Source organism: Castor canadensis, chromosome 1 (genome assembly GCF_047511655.1).
Source record: "Castor canadensis chromosome 1, mCasCan1.hap1v2, whole genome shotgun sequence".
In the NCBI taxonomy this organism is placed as follows: domain Eukaryota; kingdom Metazoa; phylum Chordata; class Mammalia; order Rodentia; family Castoridae; genus Castor; species Castor canadensis.
In genome coordinates, this window is record NC_133386.1 from 15,262,393 (window position 1) to 15,274,709 (window position 12,317).

Here is a 12,317-nt window from a genome sequence, read left to right on the forward strand (position 1 = left end):
CGGACACCAAGAAAGGTCAGGAACTCCGGGGAGGGTAAAATAGACCACAGAACATTCTCTATTATGAATTGAAGGTTGAGCAAAAGGAAAAACATTTGCCAAACACCTGACCTTTCAGAGCTATTTTTCCTACCCCTATGGGCCTTGGAAAGTTGAACGGCCACCGAGACTCGTCACGGGGGGAAGAACCACTTGTTTTAGGTAAGTGATGTAAATTTCACTGGCCCCAAAAAGTAGCTATGGAGAGACAACACACTTTTTTCCAAGAGGCCTGACTATGCCACGACGGTCGCAAGAGCTCACAGTTGCCCAGCTATTTCTGTGTGTGATTTGTCCCCCACATGGAAGAAGCTCTGATGGTATTCACAATTTTTCAGGAAATCGGTGTCAGGTAGCGACCCCGGCCAGCTTCACCTCCACAGTGAGGTCCAGAGAGCAGCTGTGTGTGGAGCTGACAACTTGCTGGCTGGTTTCCTAGATATGTATTTGTTTTCAAAGACTAAATAACGGTATAGCTCAGTGGCAGAGCACTTGCCTAGTGTGTGCGAGGCCCTGAGTTCCACCCCACAACGCTGCAAATAAAGACAGCACATTAAAGTCCATAGTGGAAAAATGTCACCTTTTACTTCACACGCTGGTAATCTGACAGTCCCCACAAAATAAACATCTAAAGTAGAAATAGTGTAAACTCTGCAGAAACAGAAAATAAATTACTTTCTTTCCATGTGGTGGAGGTCCTTTAGCTGAACGCTACGCTAGGTTCTGACAGAATTGGTCCTGAATGAAGAAGCGATCTTTGGTCTAGTTCACCCTTTCTCTGACATTTCATAACAAGTGTGTTCCAGTTCATTCTCTTCTCCAACTGTGGCAAAAAGGCGAGGGGCCACTTGTGTACAACGAGCCTGAAAAGACAGACAGAAAATGCATTAGAGGTTTAAGAACAGCTTTTTCCTTGGCTGAGTGTGCATGCCACCTGAGCCACACCCCCAGCCCTCCTTTGCTGTTAAATGTTGCAGTTCTAAAGTTGGGGCCAGAAGAAAAGTCAAGTGCAGAGAAGTGACTATATTCCCAAGACAAGGCCCGGGTCCCAGTCTGGAAGGGCTTCCTTCTGAAAGGTGAGAATCAGTCAGCACGGCCCCTGACCTTCCCAAGACATTCCAAAGTTTCCAGGACTTCCAGATTTGGGATCTGTAACCTGCATTCACATCCTGTGAATGTGTAGGATATTAGACTAAGAATCCCACAGTGGGCTGGCAGAGTGGCTCAAATGATAGACGGGCATGAGGTTCCGAGTTCAAACCCCAGTAACATTCCGCCCCCCCGCCCCCCCAAAAAAGAAAAAAAAAAACCCAAGAAGAATCCCACTGCCTGGGATTTCTGTTCCTCTTTTATAATGGGTACAGACAGCAGGATCTGAAGATGCACATGGGACAACACAGAAGTGAGTGGACCTGGGACTTTCTCTCTTTTTTTTTTTTTTTTTTTTGGGACCGAGGTTTGAACACAGACTCAGGGTCATGCCTTTGCTAGACAGGTGCTCTACTGCTTGAGCCACGCACCCAGTCCCTGACCTGAGACTTTTTGTTGTTAAAGCTTTGTTGCTTTCTCTCAAAGAAAATTAAGATGCCTTAATCTTAATTAGATCTCGAATCTTGCAATCTTTTAGAAAGTGATCAGACCACATTTAAAAACATCGAGCAAGCAAAACACCTAAGTCCCAGAAGAAAATATGTTCACACTCCAGGAAAGATGTCGGGGCATGTCTGTGGCCTTTCATCTGAATTCATACATGGAAGGATTTATCTGTGGGCCAAGAGGGTTCACTTGGCTGAAATCAGGCGAGTCGGCCTCCCACAGATAACTGAGAGGTCTGGTGGCAGGAGGATGCTTGATCAGTTCAAGCACAGAAGACAGGGATTGGGGGAGGGTGTCGAGGAACTTCAAATACTCCCCTAACATCAGATTCCCAGCCAGGGGAGTAACAGAAAACAGAAGTACTACAGCATAATAAACACAAACAGAAGGAAACCATTTGAAATGGTAAGAAGGGAGGTTTGCCAGTGTAGCTCTTGTCCCTGTCTTAGACACGAGGTCAGCTTCACTTCAGTGCTTAGGATCCTAGGCACAGGGGCCAGTGAGTCCTGGGGATAAATCGGGGTGCTGGGCAGAGGAGGGGGGCTGGCAATGCCCCTCAGCTGGCAAGACTTCCCTGCTGCAGAGGTGGGGAGCTGTTGATTAGCCATAGTGTCTTTGTGGCCTACGGTTTTGTGTATAAAGGGGTTTAAGAGTCTGTGCACCCATATATATATATTTGGACTGGTATCTGAACTCAGGGCTTTGTACTTGCAAAGCAGGTGCTCTACTGCTTGAGCCACATCTCCAGTCCATTTCGCTCTGGTTATTTTGGAGATGAACTGTTTGCCCAGGCTGGCCTCAAACTATGATCCTCCCAATCTGAACCTTCCAGGTAGCTAGGATTACAGGCATGAACCACTGGTGCCCAGCTACAGACACACACACACACACACACAGACATACATGTGAAAGGGTCTTGCTATGTAGCTTAGGCTAGCCTTGGGATCCTCCAGCCACTGCCTCCTGAGTGCTGAGATTATAGGAGTGCACCATTATACCTAGCTGTGTTCCCATATTTTAAGGAAACTCGAAGGGTTGGTACAAGTATACAAAGTCCAATTATACATGAAAAAAAAAGAAAATCAAACTCAGTAACTAAGGAGAGAAGTAAAATGGAATTGTTTATTCAGTCAGAAAATATTTTGGAAGACAGAATATATAATTTTCTTTCATGCTAGAGACTGGATCCGGGGCCTTGCACATGCTAGGAAAGTGCTCTACCACTGAGCTACATCCTCAGCCCAGAATATATGAAATATTCTATTTCAGTATAAGAAAGCTAAGAAATCAAAATGTGCCCAGCTTCAAAACATCTCATTGTAGATGGAAGAGTGAATGCTCACTTTTTTGTAGTTGCCAGTGAGGGTGATTTAAGTTGTGTGTGGGCTTCCAATCTATTTGTCCTTGCCTGGGAACAGCAAAAGGAGAGGGACGTGTTCTGCCCAGGATGGCTTCTGCCCTTATTTTTTGGTGACACTGGGACTTGAACTTAGGGCGTCATGCTTGCTGAGCAGCTACTCTACCACTTGAACCACTTTGCCAGCTCTTTTTTGGGTTGGGTATTTTCAAGATAGGTTCTTGTGAACTATGCCCAGGCTGGTTTTGAACCACAATCCTCCTATCTCTGCCTCCTGAGTAGTCAGGATTACAGGGGTGAGCCATCTGTGCCTGGTGAGGATCCCCTTCCTGACCAAAATGGTGATTGTGCAATTTTTGAGCTGATGTGTGAAAAGACAAAGTTTTAAGACACAAATCACAGAGTCCTGGTGCTCTCTCCTGACACCTTGAATCTTGTGGCGTGTAAGCTGGGGTCCATCAGACCCTGTCAACAAAACAACTGGCCATCCTACTTGAGATTCACTTGTGGTTATTACGTATTTTTGAAAATTTCTGCCCTAAAGGCAGCTTAGGGGAGAAATAAGCTGGTATTTTGCTTCTTTCCATGTATGCAATTCTAGAAAGGTAATTCTTTGGTAAATAGTTAATGTTTATAGCACGACAAGAATAAATTTGATTGAGTACTGACCAGAAGGAGGTAAGGGAGAACCTGGACTCTTATTGTGGGCTCATTTGAATGAGCCCTGGAAAGGCTCAGAAATGTGATTGAGTTTCAGAATAAGAAACCAGAAAGGGGATTGACACCCACCCCCCTAAATCTAGTCACCTTCGAACAAAAGACTGAATGGCAGGTCTGATTTCATTGGGACAAAAACTTGTTTTAATTAATTCTATTTAGTGATGTCCAAAAGAATGACTCATGCGCCTATTCTAGCAATGGTGAAAGTGTACAGGAAAGTCTTGGGAGCGAGTTCTGGTGACTTCTTGGATTTCACATTCTCATTTAGTTCACGCAATTTCCTAGAAGGACAGCGAGAGAGGCAGGAAAGAGGAAGGGGAGGAAGGAAAGCAGTCATGAGCCACACATGCTCTTCCCACATCGGGCACGTACGTCTCCACCATGCTCCCGGGAGGACCATAAGTGTGCTGTTCTTACCCTGAGGGACAGAACCATCTGCAGTCACGTTCCAGCGACAGCAAAGTGAGACAGACATTTCCTTTTCTGATGCCCAAACTAGTCCAAGCTGTCCACCGGCCAAAAGGTAGCACTTTTATTTCCTGCATTTTGAGTGGCACAAGTCTCTGACTGTTAGCAGAAGTGGCCCCTGGTTGCCACAAGTGAGAGGCACAGGAAACAGAAAGAACATTTGCTGTACTGCTATATCAAGAAGTCACCAAGGGGACATTTGTTTTGTAGTGTGACTTTATCTCAGGACGCCAGATGCATTTTCAATTGTTTGAACAGGGTCAAATGATGAGTTCTGAACCACTACCCAGAACATCTACAGTAGTATTTAGCAATTTACAAAGAAAAAGCTTTGGCCAATGACAAATGCCATTCAAGTGAGAATTAAGTAACAGATAGTGCTCTTTACACTGACTAAAAAGAACTCTGACAATGTCATTGCTTTTAATAACCAAATAATTATCTTTAGTTCATAAGAAAAAAAACTACACCCTAATCTACTCAACTATTTGGTATTTTTCAGTGTAAGTCCAAGTGGCCTGTGACTGAAATTAGGACTTCCTGTGGTTTGAGGCATCAAAATCTGGGTTGAATTTGACTTTGTGGTCATTAGCTGTCCAACTTGAGCAGGTTGTTGGCCTTTCTGGGGCAGTGTTTTCCCAGCTGTGAAGTAAAAATGCCAATTATCTCCCTGGGTTGATGTTAGCACCACAGTGACAGGGGAGGCAAAACATCCCATGGTGGTGGTGAAAAGGGAGGCAGCGCTGTGCAGTGGTTTGCCCTGCAGTCCAGTGGTCAGGGCCAACCCTCCAGAAGCCTCTGTGGCCTATGGGACAACACTTGTGTCTAGGGGAGCTGTGACCACCTGTGTGAGGGACTCAGAGCAGGGCCAGGCATGTGAGAGGTAAGTACCAAAGCCCAGAGTCTTGACCACCGCCTCCTGCTCCATCTTCAGATAAAATCTGCAGGAAGTACTTCTTAAGGAACACAGAAATCATAAGTAATACAGGTTCAAGTGCAGGCATTAGTACAGCAAAGGTGACATCCCTCGGATGACTGAGTTTTAGCTGCAATCACGAAGGTATAATTTGGGTTCATATGACCTGCTTCGAGAGCAAATGACGATTGACCAAAAAGCTGGAAAAACACTATTCAATAGAAATGGGAGAATTGTATACATTGTTCTGAAGACAATTGACAAATGACACTAATGTCCCATACAGGATCCCTGACATGAAAAGAGATTAGTTAGGACAAAGGTCAGTTTTCAGTTGAAAAGGAATGATATTGTTATTTTCCCAAGGCCTCCAATGAGAAATCCAAGACACTCACAACAGAGCCACAACAAAAGACCAAAACAATGCTGTTACCAAAGCTCCAGCTTATGGGTTTCTTTGTGACACTAGTCACCCGATTTCATTTGCTGGAGTTTTCTTTTTTAGAAAAGATGAAGATAAAACACCTGGTTGTGGCTAAAAAAGTTAAAAGAGTGCTCACTTCTTAGCAACAAAAACATATAAACACCAAAGACCACCTCACAGCACAAAACGAGTGACTTTGTTTTAGTGTGATTTCATTTAAGTGGTTCCCTCCCTTTTCTCATCCTAGCCTAGGGCTTCTGTGCTTTAGTAAAAAAGACTTAGGGGAAAAAAAGCCTTCCATGTTGACTCCTGGGGTGAAGCCATGGCAACGGGACTCTGCAGACTTAGACCCCAACTCAGAGATGCTGAAGGGTCCGTAGGTAGAGCAAGCTCATCTGAAGGCCCCGAGCAAAATGACGGCAAGAGGTGGGGGCTCCAGGCTGAGGAACAGGAGCGAGTGGGGAGAAGGAATTGGGGGAGTTTAGGGAAGGACTGCACCCTGAGAACAGGGTGAGTATATCTGACAGATGAGATGGGGAAGGTAGGCCCCAGTCTTTGAAACTTGTGACTGGGCATTTTCTGGGAGGAGGACTGGGAGTGTGGTCATTTCCTTCATGACAGGCAGTAAGAACAAAGGCCACCAGGTGTGTGGCTACAGCACGAGGGGAGGCCAGAAGCCCTAGTCTGGGTGGCCTGAGAATCTGAGTCAAGATCCCCTTCTCAAACTGTGGGGACCATAAGCCATCAAGTATCCTAGTTTCTGCTGTCTTGTCCCTCCCGTGCCTCGTGGGGTCCCAGAGTGGGAAGGACTGCCCATGTGGACATGTCTCTCTAGCAGCAGGAGAGCCCAATACTTGTAGACTTGTGTCCCCCAAATGAAATGCTGGAGTCCAAACCCTGGGCACCAGTGGCAGTGAACTGATTCAGAGATAAGGTCGTTTGCAGCTGAGGTCATTAGAGTGGATCTGAATCCAATATGGCTGGTGTCCTGACAAGAAGAGAAGGCCATGTGAAGACAGATACACCCAGGGAGGACAGCAGGTGACCACAGAAGCAGAGGCAGAGGCTGCAGTGATGCAGCTGCAAAGTGGGAGTGTCCTGTGGCATGGAACCTGCTTGCCTGACACCTTGACTCTGACCTTCTAACCTCCAGGACTGTAGTACGTTGTTACGGCAACCCTTGGCAAGGAACACGTCAAGACTGACCTCACCACGGTTCTAACTCTGTATGGTAGCAGCTAGGAAATTCCTCTTTTAAATGACAGCAGATACTGTTTTTTCTTTCAGTACTGGAGATCAAACCCAGGGCCCTGTGTATGCTAGGCAAACACCTAGTCACTGAGCTACATCTCCACACTCAGATATTGGATTTAATTCTGGAACAAGGACAATTACTTTGCAGGGCACCTTTGTTACAATGCCAGAGTTGGCACCATTTGACTTTCACAGGACTCAAATCCAGTTACACTGACAGTCTGTTGACTGACCATCTAACTGCATGTACCCATCCAAGAGAGTACCCAAGTCACAGCAGCCATTTGGAAGAAACTTGTAGTAACTAAAGAAGGAAATTACTTATCTGGTCACTTTTTACCAAGTATCAGAAAAACAAACAAATTAAAAAAGCATTTGAAATGGGGGGGAAAAAAGGAAGAAACAATAAAGACACAGCTTACCTGGATTGGGTCCTGTGAAGGCCTTGTTCCATTAGAACAAACCTTTAACTTGCTCTGTTTCTGTATCAAGGTCAATGTCATAAAAACAGGGCCGAGTGGGCAGCCCAGGCATCGTGCTCATCTGGAGGAGAGAAGAAAGCACTGTGTCAGCGCTCAAGGAGCACCCTGAGGGCAGTGAATGTGGGGCCATATGACAAAGCTACCAATGGAATAGTCTGTCATAGCCCACCCACCACCTGTACCACAGGGTTGTTGACATACTACTTCTACAGACCTGAAAGTTCAACTCTCCGCTAGTCACTCTTAGCTGATGAGTGGCCAAGGCTGACAAAGGCAGGGTGTGATTTGTGTGGTTCCTGGAGTCAGGTCTGTCTGAATCAGAACGTGCCTTTTGGTCATTCTGTCTTAAAATTGGGAGGCAAAACTACCCGGAGTACAAGATATCTTTCCTCTATTTCAACTCATTTATTATTTTTTTTGTTTGTTTTCTTAAAGTACTGGGGATTGAACCCTGGGCCCCGTGCATGCTAGATAGTGCTCTACCACTGGACTATACCCAGTCCTCAACTTCTTTCTTTCAAGTGGGAGAATAAGGAGTTTAATCAGACAATTCCCATGTCCTTTTCCAAAGACAGGATCATACTTCCAAGAATCAGGCCGGCTTGTTTGGGAGGAGCCACAGCAGACAGAAAGCACAAAATCCGAAGAGCCAAGAGACTCCCTGACCTGTGAGTAAACAGCCCTCGCCAATAAATCCACTTTGAAAATAAAACTCCTCCTGCCAAGCAAACACACTATAGAGTTATGTTAACAAGACCTTGTATACACACCCTAAATTCTCTACCAAGAAAAAACTGTTACAAATGACTGGAGCCCCCAGACAAGACTCAATATAGGAAATAAAAGAACCCAGAGAGCCTTGGGAGTTGACCTCTGGGCACACACCAAGGGTCAGTGGGGCTCTGTGTTGACTTATCTGTGTGCCTGAGGAAGCCTTCAGCCTAAAATAACTAATGAGTCTCTAAATTGTTCTTGCTTGTCATGAGGCAGTAATGGATTCTTTTACAAAGGCCAAAAACATGGGCTCTCCACCTTCATCACCCTGATTTTTACTATGGTGAACCTTCCAAATACTTAGTGATGGTGGGTGAACCTTATTTTGAAAAAACCATGAGTTCTAGCAATAGCCTTTATGACCACATGTTAAAGACCAGTAAAGACAAAATGGCCATATATTTAAGAAGCAAAAGAAAAAACAGCTAGGTGTGATGGTACACACCTGTAATCCCAGCTACTATGGGGGTGGAGACTGGAAGGATCAAGGTTCAAGACAGCTCAGGCAAGATGTTGGCATGATCTCAACACATAAGTTGGATGCTGGGCGTGGTGGCTTGTGTCTGAATTCCAGTTATGTAATAGGCGTAGTAGGAAGACCATGGTCCAAGGAGAGCCCTGGCAAAAATGCAAGACTCTGAAAAATAAATAAGCTACCAAAGGGCTAGGGGCATGGCTCGAGTGGTAGAGCACCTGCCTAGCAAGTGTGAGGCCCTGAGTTCAAACCCCAGTACCACAAAAAAAAAGACAGACTATTCTTGATATGTACGGAAAAATGATTATGAGTTCTGTCTCATAAGTAGTTTTAATTTCTACTTAACCAAAATATCACTGTGATTAATGTTATTGTGTTTGTGAAATAATCCATTTTCTGACTTCTCCTTAAACCTACTTACTTTTTTTACTGCTCTGATAGCATTTCTATGCACACTTATTTCTTCCTACACTTCATGATCTGATATCTTTCTCTCTCCTGACAGGTGGCTGATAAGTGTACCCAGCCACAAGTCATCTGTGCTTAACTTCTGCCTTTCCTTGTGGAGGTCCTGAGCCACTACTGGTGTCAGCTGGCTGAACTCATGAATCATTGGTTTGCTCGGACTCTTTGAAAAAAATTTTTTTATCGTGCCTCAATTTACCCTTCAAATACAACATTATGATAGGATTTAAGTAAATAAGATGTTCTTTTTAATGACAGAACTAAAAAAATCCAACAGCTTTATTAAGAGGGTACTTTTTGAATTGTTAATATAGTGTCTGGCAATGTCAGGCCCTTAATAAATATTTTTAAATAGATGGGTAAACATGGAGGGTAGTTAGAGAAAGAACACAGACACACAAAAAGTTTGTGTCTTGGGGATTAGGCCTTTTCTTTCTCTTCCTTCCCTTTTCCCTTTGGATGTGGCGGACAGTATTGGTTAGAGAAATGGTCATTGAGGTGGTCATTTGAGTAACACTGAGATGAAGCGTGAGAAGTGACCCCGTGAAATGTCAAGTGACTGCGGGAAAGGAGTGATATTAAAGTCATCATAGTGAAAACAGATAGTGCAAGGGGGATTTCTATTTGTTTCACACAGTAGTGATGGAATGTTCTGGAACTGTTTTCCTGAGCAGTTGGTACCATCTCCCGCACTGAAAAGGAGACATGCACTTGGTGGTGAGGGCTGGGTGCACAATGTGATCTCCTTGCAGAGTTCAGGTCCTTCGTGTTGTCCGACCAGCCCCCACTATGATGCCCTTGGGTGCCTGGACTGCAGGAAGGGACACAGCAGTGGTTCGTGCAACTCAGCAACCTTGGCTCAGGACTCCCTGTGAGGACACCAAGGTGGTCAGCACCTGGTCCCTGCTTCCAGGGGCAGAGACCACATAGAGTGGACCCTGGGACTTGGGGCAAGCCATGCTTTACGTTTTAGCTTTAAAAGGCACCGCAGGGGCTGCAGGCGTGGCTCAAGTGGTAGAGCACTAGCAAGCATGAGGCCCTGGGTTACCTCCCCAGTCCCACAAAACAAAAAGAAACAACAAACAAAAGCCTTACAAAACAGTTCAGCATAGAAGCTGCAAAGGCCCTCTTCTAACACTGCTTCCTAGAAGTAAGCGCAGTTAACAATTTCTGTAAACTCCGGGCAATTTTCTATTCCTGTATACACAACGTGGCTGTATGTTGTGTATGCCTACAGATATGTACAGAAACTGGAAAATTCCACATGCATAGTTCTGGAATTTGCTTTGCAGGGAGATTACAAACTAAAATTGGTACATGGGGTAGTTTCTAAACAAGAGAAGGCGGCTGGAGGTGGGGGAGGCAACAAGAACTGTCACGGCCGCGCACCTGCGCACGCGGGCGCGGGATGCCTGGCTCTGCCATGGGCACGTTCTGTGCGTAAAGCAAGTAGGCTTGCTTCTTGGAGAATGAGACCGGCTAGAGGGACAGACAGATGTGAACTAGGAGGATCTGACTGCCCGGATGTAGACGGAGGAAAGGAAGAAGTTCCACTTTACGATTTTAGTCTTGAGTTCAACTTTAATCGTTGTTTACGATATCCACACCTCCCACTCGGGAACGCTCCTTTCCAAACTACATCTGAAAAACCAGCCAGAGCGGTGAGTACAGCGTAAGACTACGAAACCAAGTATTTCTAAAACGATACAAAGACTTCCCTACCTGGAGGCTTTCCATAGCGGAACACGCACCTAGGACCGTGCAGGACCTGTACACCCTCCACATGTCCTCCCCCCCACAAAAAAACCAAACCAAAACAAGCAAACAAACAAACAAACAAAAAAAACCCAAAGAAAAAACCCTACATTGGCAATTTCACTTTGGCTGCTAATCCTAGAGGTCTGCAAAGGACAGTTCTAAAGCACAGCCACCATTGCTAGAACAGTCATTTACATTCGAGTCTCTATTCATTCCCCCAAGATACTTAAAGGTCACCAGGACAGCCATGAAGTTGTTTACGGGTCATTTTTCATTTTCCCAGTGGAGTGCCATGGAGCGACTTCCCGCCTTTTTTCCTCATTGAGGAAAGCTGTGGACAGGCTCCCTGCTCCCACCTATGGGGGGTGGAGATGGCTCAGGGCCTGGGCCAACCAAGTGCACCCAAGTGCACAGCTGCAGGTGGATCTCTACAGTCTTGGGGGTGGGGTGTGTGTGTGGGGGGGGAGGGTAACAGGTATGAGTTCAGAAGTGGGGTGGTGGAAAGGGCGGGGCCAGCCAGGTGAGGCCTGGTCCTGACTCTTGTCTACTGCAGTTCCACTGAGCAGGATATTTACCTGTGTGTACAGCAGGAGTGTAACAATGCCTACATTTTGGAGTCTATTTCAAAATTCAAATGAGATAAAGTGAGAAAAGCTTATTCCTCAATACTTACTGTGTTATTTTATTATAGAATTACCCGGGTGGAATGAGAGGAAGTTATTTATGATAGAAACGGAAACAGGAAACTCAAAGGCAAATCCGTTTGCTGACTAACCTGTTTCTCTTAGGGAAAAGGGGGTTCATTAGTTTTATGGGACAGTTCCCTAGTTTTCCCAGCTCTACAAATACCTTAAAAAGTCATACTTGCAGCTGGGGGCCAGTGGCTTACACCTGTAATCCTAGCTACTTGGGAGGATCCTGGTTTGAAGCCAATCTGGGCAAAAAGTTAGTGAGACCCCTCATTTCAACCAACAGCTGGGTGCAATAGTGCGTGCCTGACATCCCAAGCTACATGGGAGGCTGGGATGAGGAGGCTCATGGTTCCAGGCCAACCCAGGCAAAAAAATTTCCTGAGATTCCATCTCAACTGAGAAAAGCTGGGCGTGGTGGTGCATTCCTATCATCCCAGTGACAGCAGAAGTCATAAATCAGAGGATGGAGGACCAGGATAGCCTAGGCAAGAAGTGAGACCCTCTCTTCAAAATAACCAGAGCAAAAGAGGTCGGGAGGAGTGGAGAAGGGTGTGTGGCTCAAGTTGCAGAACACCTGCCGAGCAAGCATGAAGCCCTGAGTTCAAAACCCACTACCACAAACCCTCCCCACTGAAAAACAAAACAAACCACACCAAAAAAGTCCCACTCAGCTGGGGTGTAGCTCTGTGGCAGACTGTGTGCTCAACACACAGGAGACCCTAAGTGATCCCCAGCACCAAACAGACCAAACCCGACTTAACCTAACCACACTGTAGCTCCTATGGTGATCAAATCAAGACTGAAGGCCAAAGTATTCAAGTAAGCGGGGCCAGCTGTCATGGAGGACAGACTGTGGTCAGAGAGACCTCCAGAAGCGTGCCTATAACCTAACACCAG

The 12,317-nt window shown here is 45.7% G+C and overlaps 1 protein-coding gene across 1 annotated transcript in view; it reads right to left on the reverse strand.

The window, feature by feature from the left end:
• Positions 1–602: 602 nt before the first annotated feature.
• The window catches only part of Mthfd1l (methylenetetrahydrofolate dehydrogenase (NADP+ dependent) 1 like), a 186,417-nt gene continuing 174,702 nt past the window's right edge, over positions 603–12,317 (reverse strand). Inside the window, exons 27-28 of the mRNA XM_074072325.1 lie at positions 7,197–7,317; positions 603–902 (exon numbers count right to left, since the gene is read on the reverse strand). Coding sequence (XP_073928426.1) covers positions 7,228–7,317 — 90 coding nt within the window. The 3' untranslated portion in view covers positions 603–902; positions 7,197–7,227. The remainder of the gene's footprint in view (positions 903–7,196; positions 7,318–12,317) is intronic.